General features: G+C 41.0%; 1 protein-coding gene across 1 annotated transcript in view; it reads right to left on the reverse strand.

The window, feature by feature from the left end:
* Positions 1-24,676, reverse strand: part of cpm (carboxypeptidase M) — a 38,917-nt gene that overhangs the window by 11,226 nt on the left and 3,015 nt on the right. Inside the window, exons 2-5 of the mRNA XM_075472252.1 lie at positions 22,407-22,577; positions 18,444-18,541; positions 4,765-4,937; positions 304-403 (exon numbers count right to left, since the gene is read on the reverse strand). Of these exons, the coding sequence (XP_075328367.1) occupies positions 304-403; positions 4,765-4,937; positions 18,444-18,541; positions 22,407-22,577 (542 nt within the window). The remainder of the gene's footprint in view (positions 1-303; positions 404-4,764; positions 4,938-18,443; positions 18,542-22,406; positions 22,578-24,676) is intronic.

Genomic DNA, 24,676 nt, shown 5'->3' on the forward strand with positions numbered 1-24,676 from the left:
TAGCCAAATGTTGACGTCTAGTGATGCTGGTGAGGCATCAGAAAGAAAGAAATCTTTTCCAGAAGCTAACCCATAGTTTTCCTGATGGAAACCAATTCATTTTGATGCCTTAACCAGGAGTGACTAAAAAGCAGTTTTATGCAAATTAGAGCTGTAACACTGACAGTCTGTTGTCAGCTGGGACCTTAATGAATAGAAATTGGTCATTAAAGGCTCCGATCAGCCAACACGCTGATGTCGATCCCTGCACTTCGTGTTGAGCATAGACAACAGGACGAATGCACAACAGGTCACATGACCTACCTCAGACTCCCTCTTTTCCTCTTTCAGCGGCTGATGCTGTCGTAGACCAGAGAAAGCGTCGGGAAAATTCCTGTTCAAGTCGATGCCATTGTGGTTGAACCTAAACGAGACGGAGAGACACCAACTGGTCATTAATCGGTCAGATTAATTCAGCAACTTTCAACTAATTCAAAGGCAGTTCAATCCATATTGGGGCTAATGTGATTAGAGCTTCATCAGCAGGAATGAGGGCGCTGCTCCAGTCTGTGGTGAAGAGAGAGCTGAGCTGAAAAGAAAAGCTTTATTCGTCCATCTTTGTTCCAACCCTCACCTACGGTCACAAGATCTGGGGTCATGAGGTCACGGATACAAGCGGCTGAAATTAGTTTCCCTCAGAGGATGGCTGGGCTCAGCCTTGCAGATAGAGGGAGGAGCCCGTGGTAGAGATATCACGAGCCTCCTTTTGAAGGTTTTTCGGGCACGTCCAACAGGGAGTAGAGTCCCGGGGCAGACCCAGAAAACACTGGAGGGGTTATACATCATCCGACCGGTACAGAGGTAAAATGTGGGATGGAAGCATATAGGTCTGAGTCAGCAGTGAAGGCAACCACAGAGCCGCACAGACGTGTGAACATCTGGGACATCAAGCAAAATGAGACTCACCTCATTAACCAAAACTCTGTGATGCTCACTTCCTATTTGAAAAAAATCACAATGATTCTATTCCTGCCTTAGTTTGGTCTGTTTGAATGAATGAAGGGGAACGTATACAAATCTTTTAAAAGAGGGTGCGCTTCTTTTTCACACAACTTTATGTCCCTTTTATGAGTTATTCTTACATTTCCTTTCATTCAAATGCATCTTTCAAAATATAAATATTAGTATTAGCATTAGTTCATTAAAAATATATTCAGCTATTTCTTACTGTACTTTCATACTTATTCTTGTTATGGGACCCCATTAGTCATGTTAACCAGGGGCTCTACTTCTGATGGGGATCGATTGACTGAGTCATCCTGCACGGAACGACATGAAGAGACTTTACTGTTGCTGTCCACTGTCTTCGAGAACTGTTTTCCTGTTTCAAGCACAAATTCCAAACTCTCCGTTTCATTTAACTCCAGATCGAGTACGTTTTACTTTTTTTTTTTTTGTTTGCTTGTTTACATTGACACGGCTCAATGATGCGTCTGAAAATAACGCAGTGCGTTTAAATCTGCTCGACCGCTGCCAAGGCTTCAGTGAGCGAGGCATGGATTGAAAACATCGTTTCCCACGGTCCTTTGACTGCATCCAGGAAGTGAGTGCCTCTTTATTCAAACAGCAGCTGCTGAAATCAAATGTCCTGGAAGATTTCTCAGCTGCATGCAGAAAAGCCAGCAGACGATCATCACCGTCAATTCATTTGCTCTCTGAATAAAACTGAAGCTGCAGGATCTGGATAGTCTTTTAATTAAAGATGATGGTTGGTTGATTAATGTCAGCACATCTTTTAGTGGCTAATCTGTTGGTTATTAATAAAAACGCTTCTTGGTTTAGTTTGATCTTTCTATCCTGGTTCAAGTCAAGCCTCTTTTAAATGTTATCTTCTCTTATTAACTGAATTTATGAGTTTACATGAGCCAAACCTCCTTGGATCTGTATTGTCATGATAAGAACGAGGGTCATCAACATGACCTCAATCATGTGACCTCTATCGGATGACATCATGAATCATAGTGACCTCATATCTGACCCGTTTGTATTTCCTCTTCATAAATGCTTTAAAACAAGTCTTGATGATCTAATTTCTTTGGTGGGGGATGGTCAGTTTTTGTCTCCTCATCAACAGGAAATAAAATCAGCAGCTGAGTGGGAATCAATGAAAATGTTCTGGTGCTGCATTTCCTTCTAAGATGTGGAAAGAAACGACCTTAAACGCTCCTCACACACTCACTTTAGGCCAAATATAAACCCTGCATTATAACGTTGCCGAGGTGAGTCTCCATAATGAGGCTGTGTGAACAGATTTTCACCATCTCATTGTGACAAACACAAAGACGCACAAACACAGCAGTCTGCTATAAATAGTGCAGAAGATGAAGTCAAAACACATAATTGGACACTTAAAGGCTTTAAGTGTGTTTATAATGTGTCTGTGTGATGCAGATCAACAATGCGTGTGTGTGTGTGTGTGTGTGTGTGTGTGTGTGCGGCTTCCTGCTAATCAGAGTATTTTGGGCGTCGGAGCATAGAATAGTTTAGCCTTTGCACAACAAACACAGCGGCTGCACGCATGTGTTCTCGTTTGGGTAAATACTTTAAAGTAACAGGAACATTTCATGTCCACTGTCAGCTTCCATCTCCGGGATCAGTACTTTTATTTTAACAACAGATCACATGGCTGCCTGTGTGTGAAAGGGGTATCTGGCAGTGGTCAGCCCTCCCTTCTGGAGCTGTAGTTCCACAAGGGAATTCAACTCGCTGCCTTTACTCAAATCAAATCATGTACTACAAAGAGTTCTGCATTCAACACATGAACATTTGAGGATTTGTTAAAAAATAAAGCCCTCAGCAGTTTAAAGAAGAAGAGCTAAAACTGTAAGAGATGCGGAACAAATTTTGCTTCAACTTGGCTTACTTCCCATTGTTGGATCTATTGTGTCTCTGTGGGTTCAGCTAACTTGGCACGGTCCACCTCCTTTGTATAGAAAGAGAACGGTGGACCACGGACCGGACCACAGGGAACAGGGCTTAAACAAAGCCCAGACATGAACAGCGGAAGTTGAATGTTGTGTTTACAACAAGTTTTCAGTTGTTGCCGGTTGAACTGCAGTGGGGACAGACTGGCAGAACTAAGCCAATCAGCCATACATTGAGACCACTGACAGACCAAGTGAAAAAAATGTGCATCTCGTTATTATGGCATCTAGCCAGTGAACTTTCCATCTTTGAAGTCGGTTTGTTGCAAGCAGAAAAATTGGTAAGCATGAAGATGGGAGCAACTTTGACCTGGGTCAAATTGTGACGGCTGGGTTACAGCATCTCCACAACTGCAGCTCTTTCCGGATTTTCCCCGTCTGCAGTTGTCAGGATCTAGTTAAAGCGGTCCAAGAAAACCAGCATCGGGATCAATGGCAGCCAAGACATGTTGATACATGTGGGCGATGAATGCTTTGCCGTGGTGTACGAAGGTGACCTACATTCACTGCAAAAAGCATCTAGGATGGATGGCTTAGTCTCATGAATCACCTTTTCTTTTACATCATATGGACAATGTACCATTCAGCAGGATAGTGTGCAACCGTAAAAAAGGTTTGAGGAACACAACAAGGTTAAAGCGTTGACTTGGCCTTCGATCTCTCTAGATCTCAATCCAATCAAACATCTGTGGGATGTAATGAACAAGTCAGATCGATAGAGGACGCAACTTGCAATGTACGGGACTTAAAGTCAGAGAAAAGCAATTTCAAAGATTTGTATTTGACTGCCTAATTGTACTGAGACTGCAGAGGAATAATGAGAACAAGAAAAACGCATACCGGGTTCATTTTCTGAAGAGCCAGAAGGGGCTGCACAGAACTGACGTTTAAAGAGAAGCCACGGTCAGTAGATGCTCAGTGGATCTATTTTGTGCAGAGCCATGGTGATAGAGAGTTGAGGATCAATGCAAACACATGCCTCCGTTTTTACCTGGTAGGTTCACTAACTTTTACCAACTGGGATGACCCTTTTTCAACGGATACACTGAATCACGGCCATGGACCATGTATGATCCTTGGTAGGGCATATACACCATGAAATATGTAAATTGCACAATTTAACAATGTTGGTGACAAAAAAAAAAAAAAAAAAAAAAAAAAAAAAAAAAAATCAATATCTGTGACTTTTCACTTTTTTCGGTTAAAACAAGCTTTGTTTGATTGTTAATGTCGTTCATTTGAGCTCATCTGAGATCTGTCAATCGGGGTCCTCAGCGGACACACCCTCAGCAAAACCTAATTTTGTTTCCTTGGCAAATTTGGTGATCATCCGTGTTTAGCATGGTGGTTAATAACACTCAGATGGTTACAGGAACCACAGCACACATTTAGAGGTCTTGTGAAGTCTATGCCTTCATGCGTCAGGACAGTTCTGTCAGAAAAAGTACTCAACAATAGGCGGGTGGTCATGTTATAGCTCAACAGTGAAAGACATTAAAAGTACATAGAAAAAAGGAAATGTTTTGTGCTGCAAGCCGCACCCTATGCTTAGTTTGGGCCCCTGTTGAGACACCACAGCATACAGGGAGTTATGGAAAGAACCCTCAAAAAGTCCCTTGTCTCTAGGGAAAGTTCCTGCTCTTAAAATATAGCCTTTAATATCTGTTATAGGTCTCCACCTGGTGCAAATGTGGTCATTCATTTTGAAAAATGAGCAGTAAAAGCAAACCTATGAGCTAAAAGAGGATAAAAAAAAGCTGAGGCGCAGTTTCTGCTTAGATGCTGGAGTGTGTTTGTGTACCTGCCCTGGCTGTACTGGCAGTGTGTGCCTGCATCATCAAAGCCATCAGGGTTCATCGTCGGGAGGATGTGAACGCGAGTGCTGTTCAGTAACTGTAACGACCATGTTTCATTGCTGCGGTAAGCTCTCACCAGGTCGTCGATTAGCTGGAGCAGCAGCACCCGACCAAGAACCTGAACACACAACAGACACACAGATTGACTGAACACAAGTTCAAATAGACATAAAGTAGACATTTAGTTGGCTAATAAATGGAACAAGCAGCGGCAGAATGATTTCAAGCTTTGCTGCATTTCAACCAACATCAGTCTTGTTTTCTGCTTGATGAGCCTGCATGTTCCTTCATGATGGAAACTACGGGGGAGGAAGTGATGTTGTGAGTCAGAGAGGAATTTAAAAAAAAACAACCCAGGGAAGGGTCGGAAGCTGGTTTTCCTGGGTAGGTCAGCTCATTGGACGCATGGGAGTGGATTTAAAAAAAAAAAAAAAAGAACTTTGTGACTGAATGTGAGCTTCAGGAATGAGAATGAGAGAAGGGTGGGAAAGGTGAGAAGGTGTATGTACAAAGCCGCTATACACACAAGCCAGGGCTGGCTCTGCCTCCGGCCTACGTTCTTCTCTCCTTCATCACTTGTCAAAACCCTTTTCTCTCTGCTGCCATCATACATAACACACCTGTTTGAGCTTTATACCTCAGGAATATGTCTGCTGATATTCTGTTATGAATAAAAGACGGAAGCAGCAATGAATTCATCCTACCAAGAAGCCATTCTGTCTTCATCTGTTTCACAAAGCTTCACTGTTGACCGAGAACACATCAATGGCACGTCTGAAACAAAGTCGGGACGTGGTACTCAAATCAGTTACAACCGTCTCAATGGCTCAAAACGTCTGCCTTTAATTGACAGAATTACCAATAAACACAGTAAACGTTTTTATAACACGTTTTTAATTATCTAAGTAACATAATAACCATTAATGTAAGCTTCAGAAGCCATCATATCAGCTGTGACGATCAACATCTTTAGTTCTAGCTCTCAGAAAGGGATTAAAACCACGCTTTGTTGCCATGTCTGTGGTTTATGTGTCATCGGATGGGTTTTGTAGCAAGTTTAGACAATCAACAAGCCAAGTCCTGTTTATCTTCCTGTGCATTAGCAGCTGTAAGAGGAGGCTCAGTGTTGCAGTGAAGTGAAGGTGGGCCTCACTTCACTTAAAATGTCCTCAGAGACAACAGTTGAGGACAGAAGAGCCTGTGTGCAGTTTGCAGCTGCCATTCCTGTGAAGACACAGGAAAACGGCGTCATTCTCTGCTGCCTACACATAAACGAGCACACCTTCTTAGAAATAAATCTTTCCCGGTGTGGATTAGATACTGACAGGTGAAGATTGGGAATATTCCAGAGAGGACACGACTGTTTAGCACCAGTTTTCAAAAGGATGAGAGAAAAATTATAAAATAATTTACTTTATAGGAATCACAAGGTTTTCCAGAGAAACAGTGCATGTGCTTTAACCTCATCTTTTTAAAAAAGTGTTGATAAACTTGAGAAATAAAAGAAATCAACAATCAGAGCAAAGCAAACAGCCCAAAATATTACAACAGACTAAGATTAAGATTAAGGTAATTTATTTGTCATGGATGAACACAGGAACATAGAACTCTAACTATTTAAGCAACAAGAAAGCAGGGGTTACAGCTAATTGCAGCTAGTTTATGTTTGATCCATATTTGGCTAGAAGCAAGAATTAATAATGGACTTGTGTCAAAACCTGGAAAACAGTGAAGATGTCTTAAGTCCAAATATCTTAATGTGAGATTAAAAGTCTTAACTGAGGATAACTGAAGCTATTATAACCAGAACAGCCTGAGAGAAATAATATTTATTGAGTTTTTTTTTTTATTTTAAGAAATAACAGCAAAGTGGAGCTTATAGTGGTTCCATAACTTCCAGAAAAGTTTCATAATCGTCTGTAACATCCAGATGTATCCTCTAGGGAGGATTCATATCTATTAAGCAAACAAATAAATAAATGGAACTATCCTTTTTAAAAAAAAAAAAAAAAAAAAAAGGCTCACTGAATGGCAGACCTTTTCCTCCAGTTTAGCATGAATACTGTAAAAACAGACATTAGTAGCAGAGCACATTAAAAGCTGCACAAATCTTCAAAAAGGCTTCTAAAAGACTGCAGGCATGTTAAAGATGCTGGGAGTGAGAACAGCAGGTAAAGAAATAGAGAAGTTAGTGCCATCTCAAAGACATCTTTAGATTTCACATTATTGAGGCAGAAAAGATGGCAGACTTCAATCCTGCACCAAATTCTGCCTCAACATCCTGGAGCCTCTTCCGATTGTCTGTGGATGTGCAGTAGGTGTTGCCTCCTGTGTTATAGATTTTGTTAGATAGTATAGTTTCCAATAGTTAGTTTCCAAACAGGAGATAGATTTGTAAACATTAGATAGATTTGTAAACAGTGAACATGAAATAGGAATGTGGGCCCCTCACACGGACATTAACTAAATGGAATGTGAACATTTCCACATCCTTGAGGTGAAAACACAATGTGTGATTGTGATATGTGCATAAACTTGCTGCAGTACTGATTACACTTCATTCTCTGAGAACTGCAAATTATATCGCGAAGCTCGGCATTAACAGTAGCCCGGGGCAACTAAACTCTGAGTATGGGCGTGTAGAAAGTCTTATGCAGCTGGGAAGTGAAGACAAATGCATTCATTTATTTTCATGAATTGCAAACGGTGTTCTCTACCGTAAATATTGCTTTTGTCCACCACTCACATCAGGCTGTGGGATTTACAACATCCACACAAATGAGGAACCTTGGAGTTATTTTTGACCAGAATCTATCCTCTGACTCACATATAAAACAGGTTTCCAGGACTGCCTTCTTTCACGTCCGTAATATTGCCAGAAAAACTGCTCCATGCATTTATTACTTCAAGATTGGACTACAGTAATTCTTTATTGTTGGGCTGTCCCAAAAATTCTCTGAAAAACCTCCAGCTTATCCAAAATGTTGAGACTGAAAGTTTACTTGTGGTTCCCAGAGTTTCTAAAAGCAGAATGGGAGGCAGAGCCTTCAGTTATCAGGCCCCTCTCTGTGGAACCAGCTGCCAGTTTGGGTTCAGACACCCTCTCTACCTTTAAGATTAGGCTAAAAACTTTCATTTTTGATAAAGCACACGGGGATGTGCAGGATGTTCAAGGAGCAGCAGAACATCCAGAGTTCAAAACAAAGATGATGCGTTCAGAGTCCCTGCTATAGTAGTCCTACTACTGACAGCTGTTCTGAGAACAAGCTGGGACCCAGTAGGATTCCTGTATTAGTTAGTAAAAGAAGGAATCGAAAACACTCAACCTGCTGGGTGAATCTAATCTGTTAACAGTACCACGTACAACTCAGAATACAACAGAGACCAGTGTAAACTCCACAAAGCTAGCCTTACTTATTATTAGATCTCTGTCCAATAAGTCACTGTTAGTTAATGACTTCATAATTTCACACAACAAAATTCTGTTCTTAATCATTAACAGATCTCCAGGATACTGTGCAAGTTTTTTTGGGGGCTTCTTATGCCTTTAATGATAGGACAGTGTGAGAGCGACAGGAAGCAGAGAGATGGGGAAGACACGCAGCAAAGGGCCGCTCGGTGCGGGAGTTGAACCGGGGCCCGCTGCATCGAGGACTAAGCCTCTGTACATGGGGCGGCTGCTTAACCCACTACGCCACCGACCGCCACTGTGCAAGTTTTATTGATGAATCTTCTGAATTATTGTCTGTTATTTCGACTGATTTTAACCATCTCATCTTGATTTTACATTCACATAGATAATATGACGGATGGTAATGCCAAAGAATTTTCTTCTGTGCTGGACGTGTTTGGTTTGTGGCAACATGTAACGGAACCTACCCACCTTCGAGGTCACATTCTGGATCTGGTCATTTCTAAAGGTGTTGATATTTCTTCTGTTGTGGTTATTGATTTGGCCTTGTCTGACCATTTTTGTATTTTATTTGATTTATTGATCACTCAGAATGTTCAAACAACCAGCTTCTCAGTTAAGAAGAGGTACATTAACGAGAAAACAAGTGCTCAGTTTAGGGAGGCCATAGCTATGTTACCAACAATGAGCACAGAGTCGGTTGAAGGAATGCTGGATCATTTTAACTTGAACATTTTGAATGTAATGGAAGCTGTTGCACCGATAAGAATCAATAGCACCTTGAGCAAACAGAAAACACCGTGAAGAAACACCACTACGGTCAAAAACTATGCAAGAAAGCTGAACGTAAGTGGAGGAAAACTTCAGATTCACTATTAGCTGTACAAAGAAAGCCTGCGTAGTTATAACAATGAGCTGTGCAAGAACAGACAGCTGCATTTATCTGAAATGATTAATAAGAATGTCAACAATTCTCCAACTCGGTTTTCTATGGTTGAAAAACTCACAAATCCTCCTAAACAGTAAAACCCCCAAAAAAATTTGCCAACTTCTTTTAGCCAAAAAAAATCAAAACAATTAGACAAAACATTCACGCCACACAGACAAACAAGAAAACTAATCTTTGTCTAAAACCTAGAAATAACTCTGACGTTATGTCACAATTTAATATTGTTGATTTAAAAATCCTAGTGGAAACAGTTCGGTATCTGAAATCAACAACTTGCACTCTGGACATACAGTAATACCATCAGACTTTTTAAAAACTGTTTTTACCTCAGTAGAAAGTGATCTCCAACAAATAGTTAACAGCTCACTGGCATCAGGCATTTTTCCTAAGTCACTAAAGACAGCTGCCATTAAAGGAAAACTCCGGGGCATTTGAAGCGCAATCCCATTGCTAGAGGTTGTCAAATACTGATAGTAGGACACAGGCTGGTGCAAATCGGCGCTCCCTGTGTGGAGATCGCGCTGTTTGCGTAGCCTGTCATGCGAGGCTAATACGTAGTGGCTAGGGGCAAGCGCTAACCCTTCCACGTAAAACAACAACTTGCACACTGCAGAAACGTCACACCACTTTATAAACCATCCGACAATAAAGTCACAAGCTTTACCATCAAAACCATATGCATGGTTCTCACATTACTGGCATGGGGACGTTACTTAATAAACAGCATGTCACTTACCTCTTGTCGGTAGGCGCGCGCATGGGAAAGCCCAAAAGAGTCGATGGAGAATAATCACATATACAAAACAATTAATCTTCTCTAGAAAAACTGCGTTCAAGTATTTAAAACATTACAACAATATTACTGGGCATGTATTGTTGTAATGTTTTAAATACTTGAACGCAGTTTTTCTAGAGAAGATTAATTGTTTTGTATATGTGATTATCGTCCATCGACTCTTTTGGGCTTTCACATGCGCGAGCGTACAACTAACCGGTAAGTGACATGCTGTTTATAAAGTTGTTTTGTAACGTGCCCATGCCAGTAATGTGAGAACCATGCATATGGTTTTGATGGTAAGGCTTGTGACTTTATTGTCGGATGGTTTATAAAGTGGTGTGACGTTTCTGCAGTGTGCAAGTTGTTGTTTTACGTGGAAGGGTTAGCGCTTGCCCCTAGCCACCACGTATTAGCCTCGCATGACAGGCTGCGCAAACAGCGCGATCTCCACACAGGGAGCGCAGATTTGCACCAGCCTGTGTCCTACTATCAGTATTTGACAACCTCTAGCAATGGGATTGCGCTTCAAATGCCCCGGAGTTTTCCTTTAAGCCACTCCTAAAGAAGAGAACTCTAGACGCCTCTATGATGAACACCTACAAACCTGTCTCTAACCTCTCTTTTTATATCCAAAATTATTGAGAAAGTTGTATTTAACGAGCTCAAAGACTTTCTGAATGAAAGTGGAAGTCTTGATAACTTTCAATCAGGCTTCAGACGTCATCACAGAACTGAAATAGCTCTGGTCAAAGTGTTAAACGACATTAGGTTGAATACTGATTCAGATTGTGTTTCAGTCCTGGTTCTGTTGGACCTCAGCGCTGCGTTTGATACTGTAGATCACATAATCCTGTTGCACAGGCTGGAAAACTGGGTTGGACTTTCTGGAGCGGTCCTTACCTGGTTCAGGTCCTACTTAGAAGGCCGGAGTTATTTTGTTACTATTGGCAGCTATGAATCTGAGCGAGTGGCCATGACTTGTGGAGTCCCCCAGGGGTCAATTCTTGGACCTCTTCTGTTTAACTTCTTTATGCTCCCTTTGGGTCAGATATTACAAAACTTTAACATCAATTATCACAGTTATGCAAACGATACACAACTTTATGTGTCTCTGTCAACAGACTACTGCAGCCCAGCAGACGTACTGTGTCAGTGTCTGGAGGAAATAAACTAGAATTTTCTACAATTAAGACAAAACTGAGAACATTCTGTTTGGTAGCAAATAGAAGAGGGTCAGCATTGGTAAATATCTTGAGACTCGGGCCCTTACAATCACTGACCAGGTTCGTAACCTCGGAGTGTTGATAGACTCAGATCTGACTTTCAGCAGCCACATCAAAGCTGTCACCAAGGCAGCTTTTTACCACCTCAGAAACATCAACAGAATTAAAGGTTTCCTCTCCCAAAAAGACCAGGAGAAACTCATCCATGCATTCATCTCCAGTAGACTCGATTACTGTAACGCTCTTTTAACTGGACTTCCCAAAAAGAGCATTAAACATCTGCAGCTCATCCAGAACGCTGCTGCTAGAGTTTTAACCCGGACTAAGAGATCTGAACACATCACACCAGTTTTAAAATCTTTACTCTGGCTTCCAGTCAGTCACAGAATAGATTTTAAAATCCTGCTGATGGTTTACAAATCCCAGAACGGTTTATGGCCAAAATACATCTGTGATATGTTCAGAGAATATAAACCCAGCAGAGCTCTTAGATCCAAGGACTCAGGTCAGCTGGTCCAGTCCAGAGTCCAGACTAAACACGGAGAAGCAGCATTTAGCTGTTATGCTGCAAACAAGTGGAACAAACTGCCAGTGGAGATTAAACTTTCACCAAATGTAGACATTTTTAAATCCAGGTTAAAAACATTTCTTTTCTCATGTGTCTATGCATGAAATCTGCACGGTATCTTTGAATTTATCTAGACTGTTTCTTGTTTTTAAATTAATTTAAATTATTTTATTTGTTTCTCTTTATATTCTTTTATGTATTTTTAATGCTTCTTACACTCCCTGCTGCAATGCTTTTATTTTATGTGAAGCATGGAAACATCCCATAGTTATGCTGCTATAGGCCCAGACTCCTGGAGGACCTCCCATGATGCACCTCTCCTCCCTCTGCTCTGTTTGCTCTCCATGAACATGTGACATTACTGTTGTCATTAACTTGTGTTTCTCTTTCTCAGCAGGTATGCCTGGTATGGTGGAACTGTGCTTGTTGACCCCTCTTTTTAGACCCCCAGCTGGTCGAGGCAATTAAAACAGAGTTTTTTTCTGTCCCCTGCCGCTTTGTGCATGCTCAGGAAGTGGGATTGGATCGAAGAGACGTTTCCGTGCAATCTGTTGGTTTCCTTAGCTCAGCTTTTTATTTTATATATATGAATTAGAATTTAATGAGATTCTAATTATATTACAATGAATTGAATTGTATATTTGGAGTGCTTTGAGATGACACTAAACAGCTAAAACTTATTTGAATTTAAAGAGAGCAACCAGCTGATTTGGGGTTTTAAATGTTCTTCTAACCACGAGTTTAACCCAGTTTATGGGGAAAAGTCAATAAAACTAAATGAAAACATACAAAAAAGCAACACCACAGAAAGTAATTCCTATGGAATCGGCCAGAAAACTTTCTCTGGGTCTGCTGCAATCGGAGGGTCATGGCTTATCAGTTGAATATTAATGCGTTTATATGTTGGTAACGTTAAAAAGGCATGCTTACGGGGCGGCTGTTGCTCGGGAAGTCACCTATCAATCGGAAGGTCGTGGTTCGACTCCCGGCTTCTCCGGGCCACATGTTGAAGCGCCCTTGGTCAAGACACGGAACCCCATGTTGCCTACCGATGCGCCCACTGGGATGTGCAAGTTAAAAGCACTGTGTAGCCTATTTAAACTAAGACGAGTGTGTGAGTGAATGTGGCATTTAGGGTGAAAGCGCTTTGAGTGGTCATGGAAGCGCTATGCAAGTACAGTCCATTTAACATTTACTGGCACCATCAGCAGAGGGACACTAGCATCGTTTACAGCCGTTAAAACTGTAAGTTTTATTCACCAAAGTTTAAATCAGGTGATAAAATCCACTCCATGTAACAATGTTGTTGCTGTGCAGATAAAAACATTTGTTTTCTGTACTATAGAAAAGATTAAAGGAGAAGCAAACACAGAAATGTTACTAAAAAACTGTTTCATATCAGTATTTTGTTGACAAAAAGCCACTGCAAGAGTATAACTGACAAAACTGTTGTGTACTCAGACAAAAAGAGGTGGCAAAAGAAAGCTATACAGGAGTGGAAACAGTGTGGCCTGCCAGCTGAATCTGAAGGATGGAAGAGACGAGTCTGCACACAGAAAGTCAGAGGAGAGCATTTATAACATATATATATATACATATATTTCATATACTTTGTGCTCTGTCACAGCTCATAAGTGCACATGTAAAGCCCAAGTAATATCAGTGTGAGCAGCATCTGCTGCTGTAAAAGAACCACACTGGAGTACAAATAACTCTGGTTGGAAAAATTTTGCTTTGAGGATGAAAAAAATCAAATTTGACAGAAAGAAGATTAAAAAGCTAGAAACCATTTAATTAGGCTGTCGGTCTGTTCAAACTCACTGCTCAACTGTTGTCACCACTGAAATTAAATGACAGCTTCAATATAAATGAGGTTATTAAGTCTGTGTGTGATCCTCCCAGGAAATAAACTCCAGTCACACACAAAGTTATGAGCTGGGAACTGATCGCAGAGACGCAACAACAGCCAACAAACGCTACACAACACCTTTTCAACTTATCCATTGAGCATTCCTGCTGTTATAATGTGTGTGTGTGTGTGTGTGTGTGTATGTTCAGATGAAAGGTCTTTTTCCGGATGTTTCTTTTGAAGCGACACACTCCACCGCCTCCGTGAGTGTGAGAGTGTGTGTCCAGGCATGACTCGTCTCTTTTAGGACATTTCCATCGACTCCCACACACATGCAGCGAGATTAACCGTTCACTGTAACCATGGCAACCAGATGCTGGTCAGGGGTCAAGAAGAGTTTCCATTACTCTGTTTTAATGAACATTTTATAACCTTTTAACTATTCAAAATGCAGTGGATCACTTTAAACACATACAGACTGTTCTAGCTTTAAACTTTAACTTTTAACTTTCACCAACCTGTCTACTTGTTGCTTTTGCTGCTCAGTTTTGTTAAATTAAATTGAGCTGTAACACTGAGTCATAACCATTCATAATTCATGTCCATGAACTCGCCCAATTTTTCACCCAAAACAGTAGTTGTGACGACTGAGAAAATGACACCCCTACACCTCAGGAGTAGCACCAACAGGAGACACACAGGAAACTACACAATTTCAACTTACTGGTTTTACTTTAAAGTGTCTTTTGATGTGACACACCCAATAGTGTCATTAGCTGCAATTCTTAAAATCACTGTTTTGTAATTCTAGTGGTGTGTAGTGTCAATAAGAAATGATATATAATAATAAAATGTAAGCCAGTTAGGATCCACTGAAAAACTAAAGCCAGGTTAGACGGTTATCACAGATGAAAGATGAGAAATGTAAAAGAATCATGGCGATAGGTTTGGTTGTTGATTAAAAACAGCAGTCGGACATTAAAAAAGATATAGAAACGGTCTTAAAACCACAGATGGTCGGGGACTAAAATCTGACAGTGTCATAAAATCATCCTGCAGAGTCACTGCTGCGATGGCCTGCAGGTATCATGAGTGATACCGTCTTCTTGATTTAAAAACAAAAACTAGCCTAAATAGTGTAGATGGAATTAAAAAAAAGAAGCAAATCTGGTTGAGCTGTGGCAGCAGAAGTCTTTTCTGCATGATGAGTACACAGCATGCAGAAAACTCTCTGCTGTGAGTGGTTAACCAGGGAACATATCAAAATCCCAGTAAACCGGACGGTCTTTTTTCACGCCATCAGCTCATAAAACCTACTTCACATTAATGAGGCACCTGGAATCTCTGTTAATGTTCACATTTGCAGTCTGCTACGATTCAGCAGGTGTTATGTTCCTACAGTCAGCACGCAGCAGATATGATGTCATAGTCTTCTTCATCAGATTCTCGTCACACAATGTGGTTTTAAGTGAACTTATAAGATGGATAAAATGGCAAACCTACAGTATAAATATATGTAAATTGCTAGGCAAAATACACTTGAAAATAACAACAATATATAAATGTGTGCTAAATCTCTCGTCTTTCATGTCTTTCTCTGCATTTGCAAACATTAACCACTCAGTATGCCTTTAACCTGCATTAACTATGAACAGATTAAGACCTGAGGGGCCCTTTTTCAAGCCATCTGCACAGTTTCAACTACAGAATTACACAAAGCAATACCACCTGTCTTTGAGGACAAGCATCTTATCAGAATAAGCTTTGCGGATGCAAATCTGTTTCAGAAAAGACGCAGGCCAAGCAGGAAGGCCTTAAGTACAAGACTGATAAAAAAGTGTCAGTCCATGTTGGAAAGGTAATCCTGTCAGCATACTACAGCTGATACATGTCCAAAAACACTCCTGGAAGCTTTCATTCAGCAAAACTTTTTTTTTTTCTTCAGTAAACACATACATCAGTAAAATAAAGTCTAATCCTAATCTATGTGTCACTACCACACAGAACTGGACAAAACTGCCTCACGAACAGCTGTTCTAACCCTGTACTGTTTTATAACTTCACTACTTAGGTTGTCTATCAGAATATGCTCAGATCCTTGTACATGTGGGACATGCATACAGTAAAAAAGGTGCATCCAGACTTTACAAGAGAGTACTACTTCATCATCTTAATGTTACCGCTGCTTTTGTTATGGATGCACAAACAAGGAGGACAGCTGACACATGCTCTCCTGTGTTTCACCTCATCAATCATGCAGGCTTTGGTGGCGACAAGTGGTGCGGAGAACTGCTTTTTTATATGCAAAAGTTAACAAAATGTCTAAAAATAGTGATATTACGATGTGACTGTCTGATTTTAGCACTTAGAAGAAAGACCCCCTCCTCTCCGCAGACTCGGGCATGGATCATTGTGCTTTGCTTGGATGTACGCAATAGTCATACTTAAGAAACACACTGAAACATTGCCCAAAGTACTCGGATACATTTGAAAAAAAGAATGCACATGACACCCACTCTGCCAATATATTCCAACTCATTCTGAACAATGCAAATACATCAACATCATTTCCAGCAAAGAACATCGTGTCTGATATAGTGTAATTAACATGCATCTGCTCCTAAATATTTATGCATCCTAAATACTGTATACTGCTTTTCAAAGCATGTTCATGTAAAGCATGGCATACTCATTCTTATGCATGTTTTTCTTAAAGAGGCTTGCAGCCTATCACAGAGACAATCCTGTCAATGACAACACGGGCAAATTTGATCTAATCTACAAACCCTATTTTCTAAATATTTTGGAAGTTTTCTAAAATGCAAGAAAAATTTAAATCTCTAGTTTGTTCATTTGAACCTTTATCGAACAGACAAAAGTCCAAAGAACTGATTTTCACTTCATTGCGTTTAGAAAGCATTTTAAATATACTTTATATTAAAATCTGATGCAGCAACACACTCAGGAAAAGTTTTCAGAGCGGAAAATAAAGACAATATAAAGATAAAGATAATATAAATAAAATAAAAGTTTATAGAATCTGCAGGAACAGCATTTTGTGCTGGTGACCGGTGAGGGTGTCAGGATCGGGTGTAAAAGGAGCATCCATCAAAGGTTCGGTCTTTCAAAGCAAGGATGGGTCGTGGCTCACCACTTTATGCCAAACTTATGCCAACATAGTTCTTTATAAAGATTGTAAAGAACTTTGGTCTTTCAGCATCTACAGAGCAGAATATTGTGAAATGATTCAGGGAGTCTGAGGAAATCTCAGTGTGGAAAGCACTGTTGGATAAGCTGCCAGACCTCATTCTGCACTTCCAGCAGCGTGTCTTCATACACACAGAGTGCGTGTGCTTGACCGGCCTCCCTGCAGTCCACATCTATCCACATTATATGTGACATTATTGTGGTCATTAACTCGTGTTTCCCAGTTCCAACAGATATCCTTTGAATGGTGTTACAGTGCCCCCCCCCCCCTTTATGTCTTCTCAAACCCCAGCTGGTCGAGGCGGATGTCCACCCTTCCTGAGTATGGTTCTGCCAGAGGTTTCTTCCTGTTAAAAGGGAGTCGTTTCTCTCCACAGTCGCCTCAGGCATGCTCAGGACGGGAGATTGGACCGAAAACAAAGTTTCAGTGCAATCTGTTGGTTTCCTTAGCTAGGAAACTGTTTTTGAATTGGCTCTATATGAACGAATTGGATTATTTTATGAATAATTATTATTACAATTAATTGAATTCCAATTGGCTTGAATTGGACTTTATTGTCTAAGTGCCTTGAGATGACATTTGTTGTATTTGGCGCTATATAAATAAAAATAAATTGAATCTGTCTCCTATTGAAAATGTTGGAGCACCATGAAGAGGAGAATCAGACAACAACAACCAGAGACTGTTGAGCAGCTGCAATCTTGGATTCAGCAGAAATGGACCCAGATTCCTCTGAAAAACTGCAACAATCAGTATCCTCAGTTCCCAAAGCGTTAAAAAGTGTCATTGAAGGAAGACGATGGAACACGAGGTACTTGGTACGGCACAAGACAGAAGGAGAAGGGACCACTGGAGTTCTTTCTGTTTAACCTCTGGGGAACATGAATGTGAAATCAAATATTTGACATGGTCTGGACAACCACACCAAATCCTGTATCACTGAATCAACTGGACTAAGTCTGGGGTAAGAGAAAGCTTTTTAAAGAGACCGTATCCCTGAGAAACAATAAATCTGTGTACCAACTGGAGATATTTCAGTCTGAATTGGTGGATCAAGAGAACAACAAGCAGACAGACCGTAGCAATCAATACAAGTTTGTAGTCATAACAAAGTAAAAATGTATTATTCTCTCCAATCATTGAACACAGAAAGATAACTGAAACAGCATTGTTTACCCTGAGAGTTAAACCATCTCCTTAGAGTGAGAGAACACAGAGGGATGTAAGCCTTTCAATGAAGCTCTTTACCTCTAAGATCTATAAATCTGCAACTAATTGACCTGAAAAAGTGTATGTGCATATGGGATTAGCTTTTCTTTGCTGTGGCAGCTGTTAGATGAAGGCTGCAAATTCCATTTTTTTCTTCTCATCGAGTTCTTCCTGTCGTTGCCATTGAATTATTAACCCCACACCTGTTTTATAACGGTGATGACTCAGCGTACTGTCCGTTTTCATCTGAGAAGAATGCAGGCCACCTCGCAGTCTGTCGTCTGCACACAAAAGAGCGCGTGGAGTGTGTCTGACTCTGAATGGCTTTTGTGGATGGCTTTAGTCTCCCTTTAGTCCCGCTTCCTGTTAACAGGGAGGGGTTCAGTTGTTGTCGGTGTGTTTGTGCGTGTGTGTGTGTGTTCTCTTACCTCATTTCCATGCATGTTCCCCACATATTTGAATTCTGGGATCCCGACGGTGTGACGATGAGCACCGACACCCAGGGCTAACACCCACAGCTGCTGTCCTGATGGACACAGAGAATAAACAGCTTTTACACAGGACACGTCACATTTTGGAAAGTTCCGATCTTCCGACTCTTTACTCTGTCTCATATTGTAAACCGTCCTTTTTTTGTGATTAAGCAGAGTTTCAACTAAGATACATGAAATACTGACAAAGTCAGGTAAAAAAGAAAGTGCACTTTTTCTCTTTACATATCAGGGGATGATGAGCAATCATCTGGTCCTTACCAGCTCTTAAAATTTGGTAAATCCAACCTCAGATGAACAACAACACATGACATATCACTGTGTCGTTATTTATTTAACAAAAACAGACAAAAATGCAGAAGTAGTGCGTGAAAGACTAAGTCCATCATCACTGCTTCCACGGGAATTAAGATGGTAAGTAGCAGCCAGGTGCTGCTAATCAATATAACTTGATTAATAGATCATCAGTGAGTTTGAGCACCTCTATAAAAGCAGAAGTTTTGTCAGTTTGCTGCTCTGCAGCATTCAGGTGTGTGTTAACACAATGCCAAGGAGGAAAGACATCAGCAATGATCATAGAGAAGCAATTGTTGCTGCCCATCAACCTGGGAAGGGTTAGAAGGCCATTTCCAAACTATTTGGAGTCCATCATTCTACAGAGAGAAAGATTATTCACAAGTGGAAAACATTCAGGACAGCTGTCAATCTTCCCAGGAGTGGACGTCCCAGCAAGGTCACCCCAAGGTCAAAAACCCAAGAGCTACATCTCAGACTCTGCAGGCCTCAGTTAGCATGTTAAAGGTTAAAGGTCATGACAGCACAGTTAGAAAAAGACTGAACAAGTATGGCTTGTTTGGAAGGGTTGCAGGGGAAAGCCTCTTCTCTCTAAAAAGAACATGGCAGCACAGCTTAGGTTTGCAAAGCTGCATCTGAACAAACCACAAGACTTCTGGAACAATGTCCTTTGGACAGACCAGACCAAAGTGGAGATGTTTGCTCATAATGCACAGCAGCACGTTTGGAGGAAACCAAACACAGCATATCAGCACAAACACCTCACACCAACTGTCAAGCACGGTGGTGGAGGGCTGATGATCTGGGCTTGTTCTGCAGCCACAGGACCTGGGCACTTTGCAGTCATTGAGTCCACCATCAACTCCTCTCGATACCAAAGTATTCTAGAGTCAAATGTCATGCCACCATGATCAATACAGCCACATGGGCTCAGGAGGAGCTCGGAAAACCATTTTCACTCAACACGGTCCACGGCTGCATCCACAAATGTAACATGAAGCTGTACCACACAAGGAGGAAGCCATATATCAGCTCTGTGCAGAAACACGGCCCAGTTCTCTGGACACCGGCTCATCTCAGATGTACAGAAAGACAGTGGACAGATGAGTCCACGTTTCAGCTGCTTCTACCAACAAATATGAGAAATTAAATGTTATTAATTCAACATTAAATAAAAGATCAAACAAGTAACCAAACGTTTAAAGTTATTATTACATTTTAGAAAATGTCCAACTTTTCTGGAGATGAACCTGTATTACAAATTAGCACAATATTTCTAGACATGTTAACTTATCCAATCACAGTTGAGCTCCTGAAGAAGGAAATTTCACCCCACATACTAAAAAGGCTTAAATCCTCCCCCAAGTTACAGCTTTAAGCTGTAAATTTCAGCCCATACTTATACTAAATCAGATATTACTTAAAGAAAGAGAACAAGATGGTTGCAATGAAGAGCTGAGTACAATATGTCATTAAGCACAAGGTTAACTTTTTTGTATTTTTATCCAGTATTTTCATTTCTTCCCAGTTAACTAAGGGTTAACAAAGATGTGGTGACTCTGCAGGTCCTCTCTGGTCTGTGAAGCACCTTTGAGCTTAATGTTTTTGGTTTTGCAGCGTCCAGCTTTTAAGTTTTGCTTTAGTCAGGCAGCTGATTTCACGGTGGAGCAAAATTTTCCAGGTAAACATAACTGCTGTCTCTCTTTTGAAAGCTGTGCTGCAGAAGACTGAATGAAAGGAGCTCTGCAAGCCTCTACAAGTCTGCAGCACACACGCGCTGAGCAGCGAATCAAGCCAGCGAGCAAGGTGAGAACAAGTCATCACAGTAACCGGAAGGAAAAATTGCTTCACGCCAGGCAGACCAGATGACACACAAAAATGCACACAGACACACACATGAGTGCACACAGGTTGGAAGCAGGCCAACTGGTGTCCTGGATTAGCTCAGATTAGCTTGTGTGTGTCTATGTAAGTGTGATTAGCCTGAGTAAGCCGTCCCAGATTAAATGAGCTGCCGTCTTTGGTCCCCGTCATACGATCGTGCCAGCAGACATGCAGTCAGTGTCCTGGTCGCCATAGTGACTGATACCTGACACTTCATCAGTTAACTGCCCTCCTGAATGTGTGTGTGTGTGTGAGAACAGTCTATTTGTTGCTCTTGATGTTAAATTAAATTACTTCAATTACTGAAAAGAATCTGTGTTTCAAAGCATGTAGAACAACAAAACATTTACAGTAAATCCACTGTATATTTACAGTTCAGTTGCTTCTTAAGTTTCTCAGAAAACTGGAAGTAGGTGCAGTTATTTATTCAGTCATGAGCAAATAAATGTACATACAATATAAAGGGCTATTCAAAGGAGCTTTAAAGTGAATATCTGCTCTGAGCTCCTTTATTCTCCAACACAGCCTGAACCCTCTCAGACGAGCTTTCTGTCCTTTCTTTAAGGAGTCTTCAGGAATAGTTCTCCAGGCTTCTTGAAGGACATCCCAAAGCTCTTCTTTGGATGTGGGCTGCCATTTGTTCCTCTCTCTGCCAACATGATCCCACACTGCTTCAGTAATGTTGAGGTCCGGGCTCTGGGGAGGATTCATCCCTCCATCAGACCTGTTGCCACTGATTTTCAGTCCACTTCTTGTGTCCTTTGGCACAGCTCAGCCTTTTCTCCCTGTTTCCCTTCCTTAAGAACGGCTTCTTGACAGCCACCCTTCCATGGAGCCCATTTCTGATGAGGCTTGGGCCAACAGCAGATGGATCAGCTGAAGGTCCAGATGCATCTCTCAGCTCCTGTGTCAGGTCTTTGCTGGATTTTTTCCTCTTTCTTAAGGACATCACTTTCAGATCCTGTTCATCTGCTGTAGATAGTTCTTTAGGCCTGACACTTCTTCTTTTGTCCTCCACTTGTCCAGTTTCCTAAAATGTTTTAAGGACACACTGCACACCATGCTGAGATATGCCAAGTTTTCAGCTAACAGCTCTTTGGGAATCACCTTGTTGCTGCAGAAATCCTGTTTTCTGTCTGTCAGACTGTGTTATCTTTGCTGTTTTTCACACATGCAGCTAAAGAAATGGGAACAAATGATGTGTCTCTGTGACAGGCTGCTGGGAACAAAGTGCCTAAAGATCCAATTTAAAATGGCTTCTTTGCTAAGTTGTCTGTTATGTGTGGACACAACACTGGTTCATCCCTTGAGTTAGGAGCCTTTGTTCTGCTTGAATGGTTCATAGGTCAGAGTTAAGTGGGTCATCAAAGAAAAAAAAACACATTCTTCTGAAAATGCTGAGGTACAAGGACTGGACTGAAAATGAGTGAAAAAGCAGAAAATGTCCACAGAAAAACTATGAATGACCTTCAGAAAGCCTGGAGAACTATTACTTTAGATCACTTTAGATTAGAAGAAAGTCTGGCTGCTTGGAGGCAGAATATTAAGAAATAAGAGGTGGATCAGGACTGTTAAACAGTACGGTACGGCTGAAATTCCTCATTATCCCACAAAATATGATGCAACATCTGTTATTGGCCTCAGTCCAACAGAGTCACGGTTTCACATCATTTTACATCTACAGATGAGACAGATAAGAGCAGGCAGTGGGTGGGCTGTTACCTCTGACAGATTTGCCGATGCTGTACAGGTGTACGATGTCGGGGTTGGAAGCGTTGACCTGGCGGAGGTACTGCTCGATCTCACGGTTGTTGTGATAACGAAACTCAAGCGTCCAAGCGGAAACGAAGAAGAGGAGGAGGAGGAGGGATGATGACATCACTGCAGAGTGAGCTGAAAGAGTTAAACAGAAACAAAGCTGGGATCAAAGCTGTGGATGAACATGTCATGGAACCGATGATCTTTCTCATTTCATTCATTTCTCTGTCACTTTTAGCTCTGTTTGCTTTGCTTCAATGTCACAGCTGACAGCAGGTGTTGAAACACATGAGCATCGGTGTTTCATGGTGGAGTGAGTTTCTGAGTTACAGACAAACATCGTTGTACTTTAGTCAGCCTTTAGTCAAGACGTACTGTAGTCACCAGCAGTCTGAGTTTTGTCCCTTTTACCGCTCCATAAGCTCTCACTCTGCCCTCGCATCATTTTATCTTGAGCTTTACAGTGTCTTCAGAGTCCCATAAAATCTATTTTTTTCCATTAGAACAACTGGAAACAACTTTGTGCCAAAACTCTTCATTTTTTTACATCTGAGATTTGCACATTTTTGTTTTTATTTCTGGCTTAAAGCGGATGGAGCCCCACTGGAATGAAGCAATGCAGCACTCAGCAAGATTTGAGTCAAAATTGAATGACAGCTGAAGGGTTGTTGCCAATTTAACAGGCTACACTCAGAGTACAGGCATGTGTTTCTATAGACGAATGCTCACTTTTTCAGGGCCTCGAAGCAGAAACTCAGCCTCCTTTTTTTTTGTTTACCCTCTGAATTTGTTCTTAAAGAAACTCAACTGTTAAAACCTCATTTGGATTATTTCTCCCCTTGCGTACTTACTTTTGTTTAGATTTTGAAAACTGCCTTGGCTTGTTCTGTGCCTGCATTTTGGCAAAAAGTCTATCAATCAAAATGCTAAACAATACAACTGAGCCAAACGAAACCAGTCCAGCTAAAATCAAACTTTATTTGCTAAATCCGGATGAGACAGATTTAATTATTGGCATCATGAAAACCAGTTTTTCATATCAGATCTGGCATCAAGGATTATTTTGAATAACTTATGCTGCATTGGTAGCAACGTCTTGGTTTTGCGACATCCTTGTCAACATAACTAAACGTTTTATACATTTAGTTGATTGATCATTAATCATAAGAGGATAATCTGCTTTTATTTATGATAGTAAACTGCATATCTTTGGGTTTTTTTTAACTGTTTGTGTTCACCATTTTAATAAACTTCTTCTTGAAAGTAATCCAAATGTGTCCAATTGTCACAACAAGAGTTGTTCGAGACAGTCTCCAAAAAACAATGAAATGCAAAAGCCACAGATCATTTGGTTTGCAAAACAGCAGTTAGACAGAGGAAAGGCTGCAGGGGAGTGAGATCAGACAGTTGACAGCTGCTGTTAAACCTGTCAGCAGAGAGAAAATGATGACCCGAGGCACAACTGTTCAGTCTGCAACTTCCCCGACAGCATCAGTAAAGGAGCTGTGTCGTCAAATCAAAACTTTTTCTACTAATCTTAACTCATTGGCTGCCAGCCATTTTCAGTGCAGAGAGACCCATACGGCCAAGTGTTTTACAGTATTTTGACTGATTTTCCAAGACCCACAGAAAAGTGTGTCTTATGACTATGTACACACCGAAATTACCAAAAGAAAGAGTAGACTCTCTTCTTTCATCAGGAAAAAAAAGTTTGTTTCTACCATTTTCAGTCCTTTAGTAATAGACAGTAGAACATAGGTTGGTTTCACCAAAAACAGCTGTTTTTGACCAAAAAAATTGAGAAAACAAGCTTTTTTTTTTGTGCAAAGTGGCACTGCTGCCACCTTGCGGATAATTTTGCCAGTATATTCTCTGTTTAGTGTTTACAAGCCTAAGATTTAGTGACAAACTCCGCTAGATTGTTCCCCAGCCCGCTCTGTTAAAAAACGCAATTGACGAAAGCAACCGTCGAAGGCATTGAATGAGTTAAGATTCCACAAAACACTAACTGAACCTTCACCCTGGAAGTCAGCATCCTATTGTTCTCAGAGGGTTACTCCCAGAAGTTAAACTCACGTGTAAGACTGGGATTACATTTTTCTGCGGACGCCTGCAGGAATGCCTTCAGCTTACCAACGGGCCACCCTCACTGCACATTTCATTTAGGAAGCTGTGCATTAGTAGTTAAACAACTCACGCACGAGCTCAGCTGGGTCTTCATTTCTGCTTCGCTT

The sequence above is a fragment of the Odontesthes bonariensis genome, chromosome 8, assembly GCF_027942865.1.
Source record: "Odontesthes bonariensis isolate fOdoBon6 chromosome 8, fOdoBon6.hap1, whole genome shotgun sequence".
Taxonomy (NCBI): domain Eukaryota; kingdom Metazoa; phylum Chordata; class Actinopteri; order Atheriniformes; family Atherinopsidae; genus Odontesthes; species Odontesthes bonariensis.